Source organism: Oncorhynchus mykiss, chromosome 4 (genome assembly GCF_057628025.1).
Source record: "Oncorhynchus mykiss isolate SJ-2025 chromosome 4, ASM5762802v1, whole genome shotgun sequence".
NCBI classification, from domain to species: Eukaryota; Metazoa; Chordata; class Actinopteri; order Salmoniformes; family Salmonidae; genus Oncorhynchus; species Oncorhynchus mykiss.
The window spans coordinates 22,422,297-22,445,038 of NC_143025.1; the positions used below are offsets into that span (position 1 = coordinate 22,422,297).

General features: G+C 38.9%; 2 protein-coding genes across 3 annotated transcripts; one reads left to right on the top strand and one right to left on the bottom strand.

Annotated features, from left to right (window-relative positions):
* Positions 1–200: 200 nt before the first annotated feature.
* On the bottom strand, positions 201–7,569 carry plekhb2 (pleckstrin homology domain containing B2). Its single transcript, XM_021599129.3, has 8 exons — positions 6,801–7,569; positions 6,442–6,490; positions 5,953–6,105; positions 5,642–5,744; positions 5,492–5,531; positions 3,745–3,831; positions 1,907–2,024; positions 201–1,713 (listed from the first exon to the last, which is right to left on the bottom strand). The coding sequence occupies exons 2-8, from the start codon at positions 6,476–6,478 to the stop codon at positions 1,568–1,570; spliced, it is 684 nt and encodes a 227-aa protein (XP_021454804.2). The 5' UTR covers positions 6,479–6,490; positions 6,801–7,569; the 3' UTR covers positions 201–1,567.
* Positions 7,570–16,357: 8,788 nt separating this feature from the next.
* Positions 16,358–21,663, top strand: LOC110521530 (inhibitor of growth protein 5). Of its 2 annotated transcripts, XM_021599132.3 has the most exons (8): positions 16,358–16,852; positions 18,195–18,266; positions 18,408–18,574; positions 18,679–18,790; positions 18,886–18,985; positions 19,081–19,216; positions 20,252–20,313; positions 20,434–21,663. In XM_021599132.3, exons 1-8 carry the CDS (start codon positions 16,816–16,818, stop codon positions 20,471–20,473), a joined length of 726 nt encoding a protein of 241 aa, XP_021454807.3. In that variant the 5' UTR covers positions 16,358–16,815; the 3' UTR covers positions 20,474–21,663. The 2 variants fall into 2 exon arrangements, with proteins under 2 accessions (XP_021454807.3, XP_021454806.3); XM_021599131.3 differs by lacking the exons at positions 20,252–20,313; positions 20,434–21,663 and adding an exon at positions 19,551–19,771.
* The last annotated feature ends 1,079 nt before the right edge of the window (positions 21,664–22,742 follow it).

A 22,742-nucleotide genomic window follows, 5' to 3' on the forward strand; every position in this document is an offset into this window, starting at 1 on the left:
CTGATATTTAGTTTCAGTAATTGGTATTTTTACCAATCAGATCTGAAAAAGATCTGATGTGATTGGTCAAATGACCAGTCAAAAGACAAATTACTGGAAAAGAGATCAGAATTGGGCTGTCTGTGTAAACGCAGCCCTTGAGCCAAGGTGGAACTCAGAAGTTGCTAGGATTTACATATAGTTTCAAAAGTGAATTAATGTGAATTTAATAATCATTTAATACATAATGGTTAAAATGTCATACATCACTGAAGAGCAATAAACAATGCATTAATTCTGCATAACAAAGCATGTTTCCCATTTTAAATGTAAGGTATGATTTTTACTTCATTTGTTATCAAATAAATATCCTATATCATAAATGACTGTATACAACGTTCATGTCAAAAGAGGAAACATAACCTAGTATTCCAAATGTCTATACAAGGTGGCATAACTTTGAATGAAATGTAAGACTTTGAAATTGAATATAAAAGGTTAATAGGTGAGAAACCAGTCTCTATGATGTGTTCAGTGATAAAAAAAAATGGGGCCACTCAATTATTTAACTAGTAACTTACCCACTTAACCAAAGAGCACAATGTAATTAGTCAAATATACCATTAATATCAGTAACAGGAAAAAGTTCAATATTTAAAAAATCATTTGGGGAGTGTGAGTAAAGTCAAAACAATTAAAATGTCAAGGAGTATCTTTCAGTTCTCTGTTGTAGCAGCGATTAAACTTAAGATGAACCTGATGATGCTTGTGCATACCCTAACAAACACATGCATCTCCTGAAAATCCATTCAAACGTGAGATAAAATACAGGTTTAACAGCTGACAATAGTAATAGGAAAACAAAACAAGGACTGTAGTAAAGAAGAAAACAAATCCCATGTTCACTTCCCCTTAACAAATGATATCTAATATATTACCATGTTAAAGGAATGACAATAACGAAGTAACAACATATGAAGGTGAGTAAAATGACAAAGATGAAGTAGAAAACCCTCACAAATGCACATTGGATGTAAGACAGGTTTTAGGTGAAGAATCAGGATGCACAACCCTCAAAGGAACAAAGAAATGTAGCCTACACACTCAGGCAGGTGCCACTATACTTTTTTCCACATTCTTATTGACCACTCTATTACATGGGACATCAGAACACTTGAAATTCGCTAGACCTGAAAAGATATATTTAATATCTCTCTCAAAACCTTTCCTTCAAATGTGCATTATAATATCCAATTATCATTTGCGTTTATTCAAAAGTACATTCGTGTTTCAAACAAAAGGACAGACAGTACAAACAAAAGAGGCAAGCTGCATAATAGCTACTGTGCCTAATAGAAAGTGCTAGAGCATTAATACATCAAAAGTTTTGGTAAGGACACAAATGGAGTAATTTACTGGCACATCACAATCATGCGTCATAGGTGAACAAAGCCCAACCATCACATACATTTAACTCCTCCATCGCTGTCACATGGCTACAGAGATGAAGTTGCAGTGCTACCAACATGTGGGAACGGTGTGTGTCAGTTGGGGGTGGGTATCGTTGTAAGCTGTTCCTATGAAGACACTAGAAGACAGAGAAGAGAGAGCCAAGAGCCAATCCAGTCGCAGCTCCAGCGAGCATGCTGAGAGCCACGTCTCCTCCATCATCACGTTGACGCTCGTGAACAATAACCTGATTCATCCCTTGAGGATTCCTCATAGGATATGCTCCTACAAATCACAGTGGGAAACATTAACTGGAGTTAGAATGGTGAAAAAAAAGCTATATTGCAAAATAGTAATGGAAAGATTACATCCATTAAAAGAACAAAGGAACATTTAATTAAATGTGATTATCAACGTAACTTCGACATTCCTTCGGGAGCATGCAAACTAAAAAAGTGTGAATTCACCCTGTGCGTACCTTGGTACTGATAGGGGTATGCAACAGCATAGGGCTGCCCATCAGCTGAGTAAATTATCTGTGTGCTATGGACAGGAGGAGCTGGGGCATACCCTCCATAAGCATCCGGAACATAAACCTGTTGGAAAAGCAGATATCACTTGTGTCACTATTGGGGAGACTACCACTACTGCCCTGGTATCAAGAGAACTGATGCAAGCCATATACATTTATCCAAAACCACAATATATAGCATAAACACCATGTTACAGTGCCTTCAGAAAGTTCACACCCCTTTACTTTTTTCCATATTTTGTTGTGTTACAGCTTGAAGGTAAAATTGATTACATGTAGATTTGTTGTCACGGGCCAACACACAATACCCCATAATGTCAAAGTGGAATTATGTTTAAATATATTAATTACATGTGAAAAACTGAAATGTCTCGAGTCAATAAGTATTCAACCCCTTTGTTATGGCAATTTGCTTAACAAGTCACATAATAAGTTGCATGGACTCACTGTGTGCAATAATAGTGTTCAACATGATTTTTTAATGACTACCTCATCTCTGTACCCAACACATACAGATTATTGTGAGGTCCTTCAGTCGAGCAGTGAATTTCAAAACAGATTCAACCACAAAGACCAGGGACGTTTTCCAATGTCTCAAAGGGCACCTATTGGTGTGAAAAAAAAGTACATTTAAAAAAAAACAATTTTTTTAAAGGCAGACATTGAATAATCCTTTGATAGTGAAGTTCTTAATTACACTTTGGATGTTGTCTCAATACACCCAGTCACTACAAAGATACAGGCGTCCATCCTAACTTAGCTGCCAGAGAGGAAGAAAACCGCTCAGGAATTTCACCATGAGGCCAATGGTGATTTAAAAGAACAGTTAGTTTAATGGCTGTGATTGGAGAAAACTGAAGATGGAACAACAACATTATAGTTACTCCACAATACTAACCTAACTGACAGAGTGAAAAGAAGGAAGCCTGCACAGAACAAAAAAAATACTCCAATACATGCATCATGTTTGCAACAAGGCACTAACTAAAGTAATACTGCAAATAAATGAGGCAAAGCAATTAGCTATTTGTCCTGAACACAAAGTGTTATGTTTGGGGCAAATCCAATACATTACTGAGTACCACTCCATATTTTCAAGCATAGTGTTGGCTGCATCATGTTATGGGTATGCATGTAATTGTTAAGGACTGGGGAGGTTTTTGTTAGGATTTTGAAAAAAAGAAAATAAATAATGCTATTCACAAGCAAAATCCTGGAGAAGAATCTGGTTCAGTCTGCCTTCTACCAGACACAGAGATGAATTCACCTTTCAGCAAGACAATACCCTAAAACACACGGCCAAATCTTTACCGGACTTGCATACAAAGAAGGCAGTCAATGTTCCTGAGTGGCCGAGTTACAGTTGGATTTAAATCTACTAGAAAATCTATGGCAAGACCTGAAAATGGTTGTCTAGCAACCAATTTGGTAGAGCTTGAATAATTTTTTCAATAATAAATGGGCAAATTATGCACAATCCAGGTGTGGAAACCTCAGACTTACCCAGAAAGACTCACGGCTATAATCGCTGCCAAAGGTGCTTCTACAAAGTATTGACTTGGGTGTGAATACTTGAGATATTTCTGTATTTTATTTTCAATAAATGTGCAAAAATGTCTAAAAACCAACTGTTCACTCTCATTAAGGGGTATTGCATGTAGATTGAAATCAGGCTGTAACAACAAAATGTGGAGTAAGTAAAGCGGTAGACTAAATCGGTAGCACTAGACTGCTAAAAGCATATTTAGAAACGTAAAGTCTAGGCAGCAGGTTCACATACATACCGGAGGTGGAGGACCATATTCAGAATATGGAGGAGGGGCAGAAGCAACAATTTGCTGTGCTAAGCCAATCTGAGGAGGAGCGACCACCTAAAAATAAAGAGATACACACAATACCAGTCCAAGGTTTCTGCACGCCTACTCAAAAATAAATATCAGAATTGGGCTGCCTGTGTAAACGCAGCCATGGTGTTTGAAAAACAATTAAATTTGATATGACAGTCGAGAGCAAATAAATAATAGTGCTTAGTTAGTATGAAATGTATACTACACGCACACTCTATAGATTATTTACACATTTGACATGACAGTGCTGTGTGTGTTGGGTCTGGGGACACACCGCTTGTCTCTTAACACAATACCCTATATTTCACACCACTGTTAGTATCACAATATTACTCTCCTATGCATTGTGTTCACATCCCAGTTTCTTGTGAATAATAAGCTATATGTCAGTTTATAATTGCAGTTGGATATATATATACAGTACCAGTCAAAAGTTTGGACACACCTACTCATTCAAGGGTTTTTCTTTATTTGTACTATTTTCTACATTGTAGAATAGTAGTGAAAACATCGAAACTATGAAATAACAAATATGGAATCATGTAGTTTTTTCTTGTTCTTATCTGTAATTATATATATTTTTAAACTGCATTGTTGGTTAGGGGCTTGTAAGTAATCATTTCACCTGTTGTAGTCGCCGCATGTGACTAATAAAATTTTATTTAGTAACCCAAAAAAGTGTTAAATCAAAAGATATGTTATATTCTTCAAAGTAGCCACCCTTTGCCTTGATGACAGCTTTGCGCTCTTGACATTCTCTCAACCAGCTTCACCTGGAATGCTTTTCCAGCTGTCTTTAATGAGTTCCCACATATGCTGAGCACTCTTCTTATTTGTGTACTTTAGTAGTGGTTTCTTTGCAGTAATTCAACCATGAAGGCCTGATTCACGCAGTCTCCTCTAAACAGTTGATGTTGAGATGTGTCTGTTACTTGAACTCTGTGAAGCATTTATTTGGGCTGCAATCTGAAGTGCAGTTAACTCTAATGAAATGATGCTCTGCAGCAGAGGTAACTATGGGTCTTCCTTTCCTGTGGCGGTCCTCATGAGAGCCAGTTTCATCACAGCTCTTTGTGGTTTTTGCGACTGCACTTGAAGAAACTTTCAAAGTTCTTGAAATTTTCCTGATTGACTGACTTTCATGTCTCACAAGTAATGATGGACTGTCGATTCTCTTTGCTTATTTGAGCTGTTCTTGCCATAATATGGACATGGTCTTTTACCAAATAGGGCTATCTTCTGTATACCACCCCTACCTTGTCACAACAACTGATTGGCTTAAGCGCATTAAGGAAAGAAATTCCACAAATTAACGTAACAAGGCACACCTGTTAATTGAAACACATTCCAGGTGACAACCTCATGAAGCTGGTTGAGAGAATGCCAAGAGTGTGAAAACCTGTCAAGGTTTGGCTACTTTGAAGAATATAAAATATAAGATATATTTTGATTGGTTTAATATTTTTTTGGTTACTACATTATTGCATGTGTTACTTCATAGTTTTGATGTCTTCGCTACTATTCCACAACGTAGAAAATAGTCAAAATAAAGAAAAACCCTGGAATGAGTAGGTGTGTCCAAACTTTTGACTGGTACTGTATATTAAGACCTGAGCTATAATACTGTCCATAAGTAGACTAGGATATGCAGGCAGAGGGTCTTTTCAGACCAGCAGAAACTCACAGAGCTGATTCTGGCATCCTGGAGAGCCATGGTCCATGCCCTGAAACAACGATGAGAAAACAAGAATAAACATAAGTTTTCAGCAGGCTAACCCATATACACACACACAACTAATCAGTCATATTAATTACAATGGGAAAGATGTCTTACAGTGCATCATCTGCACTGTCTCCACAAATGCTGATAACTCGTCCATCTCTGCAGACTATCTGGAGCAGGGCATCTCGACTTCTGCCCTCTGGAGGGTTTAGATCTGTGGACAGTGAAAAGGTGGATGGGACTGTTGGTTGATGGGTTGGTGTGGATACATTTTAGTCATTAAGTAGACGCCCTTATGCAAGGTGACTTACAGTTAGAGCATTCATCTTAAGATTGCTGGGGGGGGGATAGTTCACATTTTATCCTATTGTGAGTTGAGAGGATTGGATAGAAAAGTATAGCAGATGTAAGTAGTCAAGTACCTTGACATGCAGTTGCACTGCGAATGTTAATGCAGTCCACTCTCATGTGGATCTCATCCTCCATATCTCGCCGGTGCTGGTCATCATAGAAAACCAGCCGCCCATCAGACCACAGATCAAACCAGTTCCTCTTCCACCGCCGCAGAATAGTGCCTGTATCATTTAATTATATTTTATTTAATTACTCTTAGCACTTTGTGCAAACACTGGTCTAAGCCCCAAAAAGCCCATGGTGGTATGGAAAACTGCATGACGAAATTCTGTGAAGTGTCAGGAAAAAAAACAATAGAAAACATTTCTGCAACGAAAACAAGCACTTCTATTGAACATGTTCAGAAAACAGGGAGGAACCTACATGAATCTGTCCAATAGAATCGCTAGTTTTCGTTGCAAAACGTTTGGAATAATGATTACACTCCAGGTTTGTGACAGACTTGTGTACTGCACTAGTGACAGTGTACAGCTAACGTTAGCTACAGCTCCACTCACTCTGCCGATGGAGGAAGCCACTTTTCACAATCGACATCGTTAGGTTACTCTGAAAATAAACAATTATAAACATTTGGAAACAACAACAAAAATGCTTACTGGATATAGCGAAATCTATTTAAGTATCTACAAGGTCATTTTCATATCTAATAGCTAGTTTAGCTAAACCATCGTAACACTCACTGCCTACACTAGTGCCTGGTATGCTAACTAACGTTAGCTGGGGAACGTTAGCTGACCGAATCTATTTACGTTGGCATTTGACACTTTGGTAAACTATGTTTTGAAACTTATTCAGACAATATTGCTGTCGATTATAATATGACTAGCTACACATGCCATATCTGTAATTAAATTACCTCTTGTGGAACGTCCTTTTCAAAGCCCTGAGAGGACAAAAGTTAACTGTCTTGTTTTGAATGACATCATCAATATCAGCTGACTGGTCCTTAATTAGAATGCTGGGAATTGAAGCCACGATAAACAATCATATTATTCGTTCGCTGTAATGTTACAATAATAAGTCGTTATTGTCTTTACTTTTAAAATATAAAGGAGCCAAACCCTAAAGTTATCCAATCATAAGGACATGTTCAAATCTGTATCTTTTGAGACAAAGAAAATCTAGGATGTCATGAATTATGAATATCTGTAGTTAATGTTCAGTTAATGAATGCTGTGTTCATAACCAAGTGGGGAAGGTGGTATTTACCACATATGACAGGGAAAAATCCACTTAAATGTCCCTCCAACTCTTAATTACTAGTGGGAAAATCATCAATAGGTGACGTTGCGTGCTTGTGCGAAATGGGAAACTGGGAAGTCGGAAATCCGACATGATTGTGTTCAAGTGTTTTTGAGGTTGAAACAATTCTTATATCAGTAAGATTTTAGCTTGATAAGTTAGCCAACATTGCTAATAATATAGTTAGCTAGCTTTCTTAACTACATGCTCCGGAACTTCGGTGACTACTAAGTATTTTTTTAAACTCCCGCTTTAGGATGGATGTGTTAATGTGTAGTTCATACATGCAGAATTCCTGTTTTAACACAATTAGCCAAATCCTAGTTTGAAAGCGACTGCTTTTCTGGAAGCTGTGCCCCGCCATTTCCCCTACATGTTCCTACACGTGAGCCAGACCCCTAGCAATTTGAGTTCTAGGCAATGAGCTTCAGCCCCTCGCCATTTGAGTAACAGCTAGCAAGATGCACACACAGCAAAGCGAGAGAGCAATGACTTTGTGCACATAAACTCAGCAAAAAAAAAAGAAATGTCTCTCACTGAGTATATTTTCAGCAAACTTAACTTGTGTAAATATTTGTACTTGTGTAAATATTTGTATGAACATAACAATATTCAACAACTGAGATATTGACTGAAAAAGTTCCACAGACATGTGAACAACAGAAATTGAATAATGTGTCCCTAAAAAAAGGGGGGGGATGGGGTGGCCACCAGCTGCATTAAGTACTGCAGTGCATCTCGTCCTCATGGACTGCACCAGATTTTCCAGTTCTTGATGTGAGATGTTACCCCACTCTTCCACCAAGGTACCTGCAAGTTCCCGGACATTTCTGGGGGGAAAGGCCCTAGCCCTCACCCTCCGATCCAACAGGTTTCAGACGTGCTCAATGGGATTGAGATCCGGGCTCTTTCCTGTCTTGCAGGAAATCACGCACAGAACAAGCAGTATGGCTTCTGGCATTGTCATGCTGGAGGGTCATGTCAGGATGAGCCTGCAGGAAAGGTACCACATGAGAGAGGTGGATTTCTTCCCTGTAACGCACAGCATTGAGATTACCTGCAATGACAACAAGCTCAGTTCGATGATGCTGTGACACACCGCCCCAGACCTTGACGGACCCTCCACCTCCAAATCGATCCCGCTCCAGAGTACAGGCCTCGGTGTAACGCTCATTCCTTCGACGATAAACACGAATCCAACCATCACCCCTGGTGAGACAAAACCACGACTTGTCAGTGAAGAGCACTTTTTGCCAGTCCTGTCTGGTCCAGCGGCGGTGGGTTTGTGCCCATAGGCGACATTGTTGCCGGTGATGTCTGGTGAGGACCTGCCTTACAACAGGCCTACAAGTCCTCAGTCCAGCCTCTCTCAGCCTATTGCGGATAGTCTCAGCACTGATGGAGGGATTGTACGTTCCTGGTGTAACTCGGGCAGTTGTTGTTGCCATCTTGTACCTGTCCCGCAGGTGTGATTGTAATATTTGTGTTGTGGAGAAATGACCAGGCAGGAGACGGGAGTACAGTTAGTTTTCGTTTAGTCAAAACCCCTCGTGCTCTACAGTTTCCGGGCACCCCAGTGCGCATGTGCATTTCCTATTAGGTGTAGTAACGTAACACTGCCGTAATGCATTACTGCTTAGTAACAGCACAGTAACTAATATAAACCGATGTAGATCCCAGATACTACAGTGATGTTCTGATGTAACGATCCTGTGCAGGTGTTGTTACACGTGGTCTGCCACTGCGAGGATGATCAGCTGTCCACCCTGTCTCCCTGTAGCGCTGTCTTAGGCATCTCACAGTACAGACGTTGCAATTTATTTCCCTGGCCACATCTGCAGTCCTCATGCCTCATTGCAGCATGCCTAAGGCACGTTCAAGCAGATGAGCAGTGACCCTGGGCATCTTTCTTTTGGTGTTTTTCAGAGTCAGTAGAAAGCCCTCTTTAGTGTCCTAAGTTTTCATAACTGTGGCCTTAATTGCCTACTGTCTGTAAGCTGTTCGTGTCTTAATGACCGTTCCACAGGTTCATGTTCATTAATTGTGTATGGTTCATTGAACAAGCATGGGAAACGGTGTTTAAATCCTTTATTTGGATTTTTACTAATTATATTTGAAAGACAGGGTCCTGAAAAGGGGACGTTTCTTTTTTTGCTGATTTTATGTGATGTAGCAAGGTTTGGAACCAAAGTTATTTTCCAACCGTTTAGTTCTGAACAAAACCATTATTTATTTATTTTATTCCGACCAGCAAAATAAAGTTCTGAAGCGGTTTATATTGTTTTCGTTCAAAAACATTTTTAAACCTCTGAAATATTTTAATAATTTAAAAAAAGATTTAACTCGACATTGAATTACTTTACCAATCAGTGCAGCTAGAACAGTTTACTGTGGAGTGGGTAATCGATTTAATTTGCATAGATAAGTAATTAAGAGCAAATTCTATTTTGCTGTAACAGAATGGTTTAATTGTAATGAAAGACAAACACTGCTGCCAGTCACGTAGAGCGCTAGATGCAACTGAAATTGAGGGTGAGCATAGAGGAAGTTCGACTTGAAGTGCTGGGCATCTTGTTATGACATGCATTACCAGAAATAGACCCACAGAATTATACTAAAGGAGGATCGGCTTTTATGAAGGAACTTTGAATGTCTTTGAATTTCCTAGTTGGGCTAACAAGCATGATGTGTGCAGAGCAGCACTATAATTACAAACACGTCTTAAGTTTTTGTAGTTAATACATCTGATGTGAAATTTGATAACTATAGTATTCCTTAACTAGCATTGAAAAAGTAAATCCCTTCTTCTCTAATTAAACACCTCTCCCTAATTTCGGAATTGCACTTGTAACGTCATCAATACACTACAGTAACCTATGCTTCAGATGGGAGGCGCAGGTAGCCTATACATCAGGGATTGTAACATGTTCAAGGAACAGAACAGAAGACAGCTATTTTTTTTAGAGGAACAGAACCGAGAACGAAAGTGATCTATACGAACCGGTTAAAAACGTTATTTTACGTTCCAGTCTCACAAAAAAACGCAACAAAGCACCTATGCAAAGCCCTCACTGTCACTCAGAAAGTGACCCAAAAGAGACACTTGCGGAGTTACTTAGTTTTTTAGTTTAGTTTTTAGTTTTTTAGTTTAGTTTTCTTAATTTGGTTTGGTTTGGTTTTTAACCTTATGGTCCACTTAGGAGCCTACAACAAGTCACAGTAAAACATGAACATTTTTAACCATAACATTATTTGGTATACAATCTACATTAACAATCTAAATGGACCAAAACGAGACAATAGAAAAAACTGTCAATGGCAATGTGAGAAAATTATGGTAACTAGCTTGGCCCTAATTCAGGTTAATTGTTTTTTTTCCAGACCCCCCTCCACACACACACAGGCTTTGCTGGCTCACAGAAAGAGTGGGTCATCATCATTTTGGTCAAGGCTCTCTATGGCAGGTTCAGCAACTGAGGGAGCTGATTTAAATGAGTAAGCAGCTGATGTGCCAAAAAGCTGCAAAACATTATCAGGCAGCCGGTGCTGCTCATAGCAAGCCTCACCAGACAGCTTCAGTCCATATCGAATGTACAGGATGGAGTTAAGGGTCTGCAAGGACATCCGATTTCTAAGTTTGCTTTTTACCACACTCATTTGGCTGAATACTCTCTCGACTTCAGCATTCGAGTGTGGCAAGGACAACACAGACACAGCAGCCATGGCAAGTTCTTGAAACAGGTTGATATCAGCTGCATCCCTGAACTTCCAAATAGAAAGGAACATTCAATTCTCTTGCAACAGCTCTAATGGACATTCCTGCAGTCAGCATGCCAATTGCACGCTCCCTCAAAACTTGAGACATCTGGCATTGTGTTGTGTGACAAAACTGCACATTTTAGAGTGCCCTTTTATTGTTCCCCAGCACAAGGTGCACCTGTGTAATGACCATGCTGGTTAATCATCTTATTGATATGCCACACCTCTCAGGTGGCTGGATTATCTTGGCAAAGGAAAAATGATCACTAACAAGGATGTAAACAAATTTGTGCACAAAGTTTGAGAGAAATAAGCTTTTTGTGAATATGGAACATTTCTGGGATCTTTTATTTCAGCTCATGAAACATGGGACCAACACTTTACATGTTGCGTTTATATTTCAGTATAATTAAGGATACTCTAGTTATCACGTTTCACATTGGATTCATTAACTACAAGAAGGTAAGACTTGTTTTATTTTAATTCTGGTGCTAGCTCTGGTCTAGCTCTCAATCTAGGCGGCATTATGTGTAATGTAATGGAATTGAGTCATGATCAAGGGATAGCTCTGGTCCAACATTTGTTAAGCCAACTCACTGAAGTTCCACGTCATTCAAAGGTCCTTTATAAAAGCCACACTTCCGTAGATATAAATCTGTGGGCCTAATTCAGATAATGCCTGTCATAACATTCGACTCTGTCAATCACCGCATTCTTATCGTCAGACTCATTAGCCTTGGCTTCTCAAATGACTGCCTCGCCTGGTTCACCAACTACTTCCCAGATAGAGTTCAGTGTGTCAAATCGGAGGGCCTGTTGTCCTGACCTCTGCCAGTCTCTATGGGGGTGCCACAGAGTTCAATTCTCGGGCCGACTCTTTTCTCTGTATATATCAATGATGACACTCTTGCTGTTGGTGATTCTCTGATCCACCACTATGCAGATGACACCATTCTGTATACATCTGGCCCTTCTTTGGACACTGTGCTAACAAACCTCCAAACAAGCTTCAACGCCATACAATACTCCTTCCGTGGCCTCCAACTGCTTTCAAATGCGAGTAAAACTAGTGCATGCTCTTCAACCGATTGCTGCCAGCACCCTCCCGCCCGACTAGCATCACTACTCTGGACGGTTCTGACCTAGAATATGTGGACAACTACAAACACCTAGGTGTCTGGTTAGACTGTAAACTCTCCTTCCAGACTCACATTAAGCATCTCCAATCCAAAATTAAATCTAGAATCGGCTTCCTATTTTGGAACAAAGCCTCCTTCAGTCATGCCGCCAAACATACCTTCGTAAAACTGACTATCCTACCGATCCTTGACTTCGGCGATGTCATTTACAAAATAGCCCCCAACACTCTACTCAGCAAACTGGATGTAGTCTATCACAGTGCCATCCGTTTTATCACCAAAGCCCCATATACTACCCACCACTGCGAACTGTATGCTCTCGTTGGCTGGCCCTCACTACATATCCGTCACCAAACCCACTGGCTCCAGGTCATCTATAAGTCTTTGCTAGGTAAAGCCCCGCCTTCTCTCAGCTCACTGGTCACCACAGCAACACCCACCCGTAGCACCCGCTCCAGCACGTATATTGCACTGGTCATCCCCAAAGCCAACACTTCCTTTGGCCGCCTTTCTATCCAGTTCTCTGCTGCCAATGACTGGAACAAATTGCAAAAATCTCTGAAGCTGGAGTCTTATATCTCCCTCTCGAACTTTAAGCATCAACTGTCTGAGCAGTTTACCGATCACTGTACATGTACACAGCCAATCTGTAAATAGCACACCCGACTATCTCATCCCCATATTATTACTTACCCTCTTGCACCCCAGTATCTCTACTTGAACATCATCTGCACATCTATCACTCCAGTATTAATGCTAAATTGTAATTATTTTTGCCTCTAGTGCCTATTTATTGCCTACCTCCCTACTCTTCAGCATTTGCACACGCTGTACATAGATTTGTCTTTTTTTTATTTTATTTTGTGTTATTGACTGTATGTTTGTTTATGTGTAACTCTTTGTTGTTTTTGTTGCACTGCTTTGATTTATCTTGGCCAGGTCGCAGTTGGAAATGAGAACTTGTTCTCAACTGGCCTACCTGGTTAAATAAAGGTGAAATAAAATAACAACAAGATGCCCAGTGCTCTCCTCACTCGCATGTCGTACTCTACACTACACTTGTCTGTGCAATGCATGTACATAGTTTGCCCGCTCCATAGCAAGCTGCTCTATCCATTGGTGAAGTAATTTTAATGTTGAGTTAAATGTCAAAAAACAATTTGAGGTTTGAAAAGGATAGCTGGCAGGCAGATGCTGGAATATGTTTTTGGGTGACAGAATGAGGGCTTTGCACATGTGCTTTATACAATTTTTGTGGGACAAGGAATAAATGCCCAGAACATAAAATAACATTATTAACCGGTTCCCATGCTTTTAAATAACCATTCTGTTCTGGAACAGTACAGATCACCTTCTTTTTCGTTTCTGGTTCTGTTCCACAAATAATTTAGTTATTTTCTTGTTTTCAGTTCTGTTCCTTGAGTAACCGGTTCCAACCATTGCAGGCAATTTTCGGGGATCACTTTTGGCTCCGTGAGTGCTACTTTCAGAACTATTGGCTAAAAAGTATACAAAAGTACTGGAGAATTTCTTTAACATTGACAATATGCTCAAACTAGCTACATTATCAATATTGATATAAGGTTGTAATTGTAAAAATTTTTTATTGTCATCTTTTGGTTCAAAAGGTAAAAGAAGTTTCCCACTTGGAATTGTTGAAGTGAAAATGTGACCTAGGAGTTTCTGATAACCTCAAATATACGTGTTTTGAACGCAGCATCATCCCTGAGCTCTGATTTCTCCCAGAGAGGAAGAGGTGAAGCAAGGGTCGACTCCGTCCAAAATCTGTCTGCACGAAAATAAACGTGAGGAGTTTTTGTATGGGTCAAGATAAAAGTGAGTTGCTAATTTGATACGTGAGGGTTATTTGATCTAATAGAAGTTTCATAATGCTCAGGTTGTTACAAGTGTACTGATATAAGTGTAATACACGTGACATTCCGGTGACTTTGAGATATAAAATAGTTTATCTGAGTTGTTTGTGCCTCTTAGTCACACATATATCTGCCCTCTCATTGGAACAGTGGCGTTAAGGATACGGTCTGCGAGGGGTCCTGTCTAGCCTGCAGGTGGTATGAGTAAAAAATAAATGCGTTTGAAATACAGTACCAGTCAAAAGTTTGGACGACAACTACTCATTCAAGTTTTTATTTATTTTTTACTATTTTCTACATTGTAGAATAATAGTGAAGACAAACTATGAAATAACACATATGGAATCATGTAGTAACCAAAAAAAGTGTTAAACAAATCAAAATATTTGGTATATTTCAGATTCTTCAAAGTAGCCACCCTTTGCCTTGATAACAGCATTGCACACTTTTGACATTCTCAACCAGCTTCATGAGGTAACCACCTGGAATGCATTTCAATTAACAGGTGTACCTTGTTAAAAGTTAATTTGTGAAATTTCTTTCCTTCTTAATGCATTTGAGCCAATTAGTTGTGTTGTGACAAGGTAGTGGTGATATACAGAAGATGGCCCTATTTAGTAAAAGACCAAGTCCATATTATAGCAAGAACAGCTCAAATAAGCAAAGAGAAACAACAGTCCATCATTAGTTTAAGACATGAAGGTCAATCAATCCAGATAATTTCAAGAAATGTGAAAGTCGCAAAAACTATCAAGAGCTATGATGAAACTGGCTCTAATGAGGACCGCCATAGGAAAGGAAGACCCAGAGTTTCCTCTGCTGCAGAGTTCATGCAGAGTTCATTAGAGTTACCAGCCTCAAACTGCAGGTCAAATAAATGCTTCACAGAGTTCAAGTAACAGACACATCTCAACATCAACTGTTCAGAGGAGACTGCATAAATCAGGCCTTCATGGTCAAATTGCTGCAAAGAAACCACTATTAAAGGACACCAATAAGAAGAAGAGACTTGCATAGGCCAAGAAACACGAGCATTGGACATTAGACCGGTGGAAATCTGTCCTTTGGTCTGATGAGTCCACATTTGATATTTTTGGTTCCAACCACTGTCTTTGTGAGACCCAGAGTAGGTGAACGGATGATCTCTGCATGTGTGATTCCCAATGTGTAGCATGGAGGAGGTGGTGTTATGGTGTGGGGATGCTTTGCTGGTGACACTGTCTGTGATTTATTTAGAATTCAAGGCACACTTAATCAGCATGGCTACCACAGCATTCTGCAGCAATACACCATCCCATGGGTTTTACACTTAATGGGACTTTCATTTGTTTTTCAACAGGACAATGACCGAATACACCTCCAGGCTGTGAACGGGGCTATTTGACCAAGAAGGAGAGTAATGGAGTGCTGCATCAAATCACCAAATCTCAACCCAATTTGAGATTGTTTGGAATGAGTTGGACTGCAGAGTGAAGGAAAAGCAGCCAATGAGTGCTCAGCATATGTGGGAATTCCTTCAAAACTGTTGAGAAAGCATTCCAGGTGAAGCTAGTTGAGAGAATGCCAAGTGTGTGCAAAGCTGTCATCAAAGCAAAGGGTGGCTACTTTGAAGAATCTCAAATATAAAATATATTTTGAATGGTTTAACACTTTTTTGGTCACTACAGGTCACTTTCATAGTTTTAATGTCTTCACTATTCTACAATGTAGAAAATAGTACAAATAAAAATAGAAACCTTGAATGAGTAGGTGTGTCCAAAGTTTTGACTGGTGCTGTATATATTTTTTGACTGAAACCAAATCGAAACTGTGTAGAAATGATAATGGACCTACATTCATGCAGTTTCTGACCGTGTCCAGCTGGCCAATAATCACTGATATGAAAGCTATACAATTCCCCCCCCCCCCCCAATTTTGACAGCAAGGAAATATAACACATTTTTTGTGTTGTCCTCCAGATTTCGTTGAAGACCGAATGGGGCAAAATTTGTTTGACACCACTGGCCTAAAATACCTATACAGGCGTTGTGAGATGTATTTCAATTGTTAGACAGGTCTTACATGTCCACAAAGGCGAAAGGCAGACCTGATCTCGCTTCCTCCTGCCTGCCTTTCGCGTTTGTGGACATGTATTTCAATTGTTAGACAGGTCTTACATCGCCTGTATAGGTATTTTAGGTATATATATATATATTTATATATATATATATATATATCTTAAATTCTCCCCAATTTCGTGGTTTGTCAGTCGCGTCACCTCGATAGGTATTGAACGTGCCCTAATGCTGCATTCAAAGCAACTGGTAACTCTGAAATCTCAGACTTCCGAGCATTCACGACAACTGGGAACTCTAAAACAAACACACAAAAAATTCCAAGCTCCGACCTGGAAAAATCCATTTGAACGGTCATCCAACTCGGAAACTCCGCCATCTTTCTAGAGCTACAACTTTCCGACCTGGAGATCACCGATGTCATGAAAGCACCATGAACTTCTCCCACAATTTGACCTCTGATGTCACATACTAAGAAATGACCCCAATATTAGCGTTTGACATTTTTTTAATAACAAAATATTATTTATTTAAAAAAAAGCTATCTATTAATATGGGTTTTGAACACTCATTTGTTTATAAGCATGATAGCTAGCTGTACTTGTACTTTACGGTTGACACAGCTTGTTTTTCAAAGCACGTGAATGTATCCAACTCGTATTTACACAACAGTAGTCATTATCACCTTCCTACTTAATTATGAACGCAGCATATGCTAGCTAACTGTAGGTAGGAAAAATGTGCTTATATGTTTAGCCAACGTTACTCGCTAGTTCGCTAGCCCTGTAACTAACAGTGAAAAGATGGCGACGGCAATATACCTGGAACATTACCTTGACAGTGAGTATCTACCGTTAGCTAACTTAATTTGATCAGTTGTCTTCATACATTTCCAATCTTGAGTTTTTCGGTCTCGAATTTCTTAGCTAGCGACGTTATAGCCAAGCAAGTTGTCTATTATTGATATGAACGTTACGTTTTCGGCATGACTAACGTTAAAACTAGCTAGCAAACTGTCTTTGTTTTTGTTAGCAGTCTAGTAACTCGCTAGGTCATTGGAGTTGTAGGTTCGATTAAATGCTTTACATTGTTGACCTTATCTAACGTTTGTGAGTTAACGTTACAAGGACAAGACTAACTAGCAATTGCATAAATTGTAGTTTTTTTTTTTTTTTACTAAAACGAGGGCTGTTTTCAGCTTATTTAGCTACTGGTAACGTTCGCAGCAAGCCAACAATAAGGTGTTCTAGTTAGCTAAACGGCTACGTTTAATTTATTTAGGGTCTCAGTTATCCATGGTCATAAAATGTACTTTGCTCTAGTTAGATGGCGGTGAGGCAAGTATACACGGGCCGCGATGTTTAATTTAAAAGTGCGTCACAAGCACAGTTTCACTAACTGGGTCTCACTTCCGCCAAACTTTAAACATTATCTTGTTTTCCAGGAAAACATTTAGGTTGAACTTATTTGGTAGTACAGATGTCATGATCCAGCTAACATTATCCATTTTGATGTGGCCACCTGTTATTTGGTAACGCTCATCAGACTGCATTCAGTGTAGAAAATAAGTACAAGAACCATTTGCCTAGTAAATAAGAGTGAATACCAATTATTGGTGTCGTCTGAAACAAAGCACTGCAAAAACTTGGAAAGTGTTTTTTTAACAAGAGATGTTGTTGAATTAACTGTACTGGTTGTCTGTGGTTGGTCCTTCCGCTGGTCGAAATGTTATATTCACAGACTTTTTAGAGTACATGTACTGCATTGACATTTATATTCCCTGCCACATGCGCAACACCATGTAAACACCTGCAAGACGTTGGTTTGGTCACGAGCAAACAAATATTGATTGCCACAGATGCACCTGTGTTTTTTGAAGTCCTTTTAATAATACTTTCCTGTGGATATTTTGTTAAACAATTTCCACCAGCTGAAGGACCAATCCCGCGGACAATCGGCAGAGTAATTATTCTACATTGGTGACATACAAGGGACGTTGAGGTTTTTTCCCTATGTAAATGTGCGTGGCTATGCAGTACAGGCAATGGAAATCATCGCCAAAATGCTGCAAAGAGCCATGAGCTGTCAGCTGTGTGTTACCATCAAATCGTATCTTGTTCTCATTATGAACTATTGTAGTTACTGAATGACTGCTCTTAACAATCATGATCCATTCCCCCAGGTATTGAGAATCTGCCTTGTGAACTACAGAGAAACTTTACACTGATGCGGGACCTGGACAATAGAACTGAAGGTGAAATACTGCACAAGAAATACATTTAAAATGTTATTTGTTTTGATCATTTGATTTACCACATGGTTTCATGCCCCATCAGTATTATATAGTTCAGCATCTTTCATTATCCAGTATAAAAATGTTTCTGCAATTATGTAGAGAAAAAAGGAGAGATCGACAAGCTGGCAGAGGAGTACATCTCAAGTGTAAGGAACTTGGCTTCGGTACAGAGGGTTGAGCACCTGCAGAAGATCCAGAGTGCTTACAGCAAGTGCAAAGAGTTCAGCGATGACAAAGTGCAGCTTGCAATGCAGACATATGAAATGGTCAGTGCTCCAAACCTGGCATATGAGTACATAAAGATGTGTCAATACTTTCACTATTGGTCAATAGATAATGCAAAACCAATCGAATTGTCTGCATGTCATAGGTGGACAAGCATATCCGCAGGCTGGATGCAGACCTGGCCCGATTTGAGAATGAGCTGAAGGAGAAGCTGGAAGTGAGCGGCTATGAAAGTCCAGAAGGAAGAGGGTTAAAGAGTAAGCAGGGAGACTGTTGGTGGGAAATACTTCTACAGCACATTTACGACAGGTAAACTAACTTCCATGTCCATTGCTGTGAATATCTGCTTCAGAGGGTGAAGGTCAGGGACTAAGGGAGAAGCGAGGACCCAAGGGGAGAGGCAGGAAATCATCGGATGAGGATTCTCCCAGGAAGAAAAAGCTTAAAAATAGGTATTGAAAAGGTTTTACAAGCAAGTACTATTTACGTGCGTCTGCCTGGTTCTCACTCTCCCTTAATATAATTTACTATCTATTAACGTCTGTAGCCCAGGATTGAGTTCTGCTCTCCTGCCAATGCAACCGTCAGATGTTTTGGACATGCCAGTTGATCCCAATGAGCCAACATACTGCTTGTGCCATCAAGTGTCATATGGAGAGATGATTGGATGTGATAACCCTGATGTAAGTTTTTATTGGGTATTGGTTGTCTTGTTATTCAAAGAATGCTTTGAAATTAGTGCTATTCTCAGGACTCTACATTTAAAAAATGTATGTTGGAGCATAAAATGTAGGAGCACCAGAAAATATTTCTTTAATTTAGCCTAAATTATTTATTTTACCTTTATTTAACTAGGCAAGTCAGTTAAGAACAAATTCTTATTTTCAATGACGGCCTAGGAACAGTGGGTTAACTTGCCTGTTCAGGGGCAGAATGACAGATTTGTACCTTGTCAGCTCAGGGGTTTGAACTTTAGGTTTCTACATTTTAATGTTGTCTTCATACCAAATTTGTCTGTGTCCAATTGAGTGGTTTCACTTGTTGACCTTACTACAAAGCCAAAGGGGATTTAGGTTTCTACATTGTGTAAAATCACTACTTATTGAGGTGCATTATATAGAAAATTGTACACGGTCTCTTTAAGAGAGTGTCAAGTTTATTGCTATATGATCATTGATTTCCTGAAAGAGCAATCCCTTTTTCAGCCAATCATCATTCGGGGCTCACACCACCCAGTTAAAAATGGTAATTAAGTAACCAGGCTGTTAGATAGCTAGCTAACGAGGTTACATGACTGAACAAGGTGTAAACAACTACCTGCAAGTGGTTTTAGAACAGCCAGCAAAATGGTTTTTGAATGTCTAGCCAATTCACGATAGGAGGAATAAAACATTGCGCCGGTAATATCTTTTTACCTTTTTGTGCTAGAAACAATCGGTTTTCGCTGTAGTAATGGTGTAACCATGAAAGTAACAAATCTGCACACGCTTTTATCCATGGGGCACTCGAAAACAATGGTACAGCGAAGCCTAATCATTATAACAATTATCTGTGTGATTGATTTTTCTAGGCGCACAGCGCTCCCAAATAAAAATCTCAGGTCGCACATTAAAATGTTCAGTGTAGAGCCCTGGGTATTCTCTATAGATTCTACAAGTTAATCAAAAGTATACTGAAATGTTGATGTCTTTTTACCAATGTTTTTATTTTTCAAACAGTGTCCAATTGAGTGGTTTCACTTTGCTTGTGTTGATCTTGCTACAAAGCCCAAAGGAAAATGGTAGGTGAATCTTTTACAATTAGTTAATGAAGTGTATTATACATGTAATTAAAAGCGAATGAATTTGGGAATGTTGACTACATGCATTACCTTTTTGTACTTTTATTTTGTATTTTTCAGGTTTTGTCCACGGTGCACCCAGGATAAGAAGAAAAAATGAGATATATTTCTTTAAAGTACTTTTCTATAAATATGTATTTTGTCTATGTAGTAAAATAGTGTAATATATTTACAACATTATTTCCCTTTCTATGATGGCCGTGCATACATATTATGGTCTAAATACAAAGCTTTTTTTCAAAGTACTTGAAATATGTAAACATTTAAGTTTTTGTATTTTACAAACAAATTCAACAGCTGTTGATAATACATTTTTTCATGGTTTAGTTTCCATCTTTTATTCTGTCCTCACTTAAATATTAGGGCCAGTGTTAATATCTCATTTGTGTCTGCATTTTAGTTACCTAGCTACCTCTCGGGTTCAAGCACATGCATATACTGCAATCTTGAATCCTGCCTAAAAAAAATCTATCTTAAACCAAGCAACCACACATAAAAGTTCACTCCGTCCAATCTTGGAGTAATAAGCTGTCTGGTAAAAGGTGCACTATATTGACTATCAAAAGCCTTTGCCCACTCTTGAATGTGTTATGGTGATAATGATCAGACATTTAGGAAGGGACTGGTATCTCTTTGCCAACCTAACCAGCAAGCGTTAAAGCACTTTGAATAAAAAAATCAGCTGTTCACCACTAATGATAAATTGTTTAACAATCACTACTCCCTAGATAAAGTGAACATAGTGCAAGCCCTATTTTTTTTGTTGTTGTGGGGAATGGCTTTCCAAAGATCTTTATTCACGCTGCTGTAAAGTACAAATGAAAGACAAACATTGTAAGAAATTGAACAATAATGAAACAGGTTAATGATTCTGAGCTATTCACTGGAACCAAAGTCCACTGCTATTGCTTTTGAATATTTTGTTGACCTAAAATATAGAATGTGGAGAATTTTGTTATATTGAAGTTATTGCATGTTTTTAAAGTTGACCATAAGCAATTATGCCACTTATTTTATTCTAACCATACACAAAATACTATTGTCCTTTGATATACAATGTTGACAAGGACATGTGACAATTGTGACTTCCTTTCCAAAGATCTTTAGTTTTTATTCATTGTTTTGGGATTTTTAGGGTTTTAGCATAAAAAAAAAAATGTTCAACTGTGAATATATCAATCTTGTACAAGAATAATGTTGTTAAAATGGAGAAAGGTTCAAGGAGCCAAAGTATTTGTATTTTGTACATGTCAGTGATTCATATCAATAAACATTTACAACTATTCAATATTTCAATAGTATGTCCAGTTGAATAGTAAGTGTCTTTACTGACATTTTCAACCTCTCCCTGACCGAGTCAAATCAAATTTTATTGGTCACATGCAGATGTTATTGCGAGTGGAGTGAAATGCTTGTGCTTCTAGTTCCAACAGTGCAGCAATATCTATCAAGTAATATCTAACAATTCCACAACAAATACCTAATACACACATCTAAGTAAGGAATGGAAATAATCTATGAATATATGGATGAGCAATGTCAGAGCGGCATATGTTAAAATGCAATAGATAGTATAGAATGCAGTATATACAGTTGAAGTCGGAAGTTTACATACACTTAGGTTGATTTTCACAACTCCACAAATTTCTTGTTAACAAACTGTTCTTTTGGCAAGTTGGTTAGGACCTCTACTTTTGTGCATGACACAAGTAATTTTTCCAACAATTGTTTACAGACAGATTATTTCACTTACAATTCAGTGTATCACAATTCCAGTGGGTCAGAAGTTTACAAACACAAAGTTGACTGTGCCTTTAAACAGCTTGGAAAATTCCAGAAAATTATGTCATGGCTTTAGAAGCTTCTGATAGGTGTACCTGTGGATGTATTTCAAGGCCTACCTTCAAACTCGGTGCCTCTTCGCTTGACATCATGGGAAAATCTAAAGAAATCAGCCAAGACCTCAGAAAAAAAATTTGTAGACCTCCACAAGTCTGGTTCATCCTTGGGAGCAATTTCCAAACGCCTGAAGGTACCACGTTCATCTGTACAAACAATAGTACGCAAGTATAAACACCATGGGACCACGCAGCCGTCATACTGCTCAGGAAGGAGACGTGTTCTGTCTGCTAGAGATTAATGTACTTTGGTGCGAAAAGTGCAAATCAATCCCAGAACAATAGCAAAGGACCTTGTGAAGATGCTGGAGGAAACAGGTACAAAAGTATCTATATCCACAGTAAAACGAGTCCTATATCGACAACCTAAAAGGCCGCTCCGCAAGGAAGAAGCCACTTCTCCAAAACAGCAATAAAAAAGCCAGACTATGGTTTGCAACTGCACATGGGGACAAAGATAGTACTTTTTGG

Excerpts from the sequence above, each read along its gene's own strand:
- plekhb2 (XM_021599129.3), bottom strand. The coding sequence starts at position 6,478 with ATGTCGATTGTGAAAAGTGGCTTCCTCCATCGGCAGA. Across the intron at positions 5,745-5,952 it reads CAGTGCAACTGCATGTCAAG|ATCTAAACCCTCCAGAGGGC; the intron begins GTACTTGACTAC and ends CACTGTCCACAG. Across the intron at positions 1,714-1,906 it reads ATACCCCTATCAGTACCAAG|GAGCATATCCTATGAGGAAT; the intron begins GTACGCACAGGG and ends TGTGATTTGTAG.
- LOC110521530 (XM_021599131.3), top strand. The coding sequence starts at position 16,816 with ATGGCGACGGCAATATACCTGGAACATTACCTTGACA. Across the intron at positions 16,853-18,194 it reads CCTGGAACATTACCTTGACA|GTATTGAGAATCTGCCTTGT; the intron begins GTGAGTATCTAC and ends CCATTCCCCCAG. Across the intron at positions 18,791-18,885 it reads AGAAGGAAGAGGGTTAAAGA|AGGGTGAAGGTCAGGGACTA; the intron begins GTAAGCAGGGAG and ends TATCTGCTTCAG.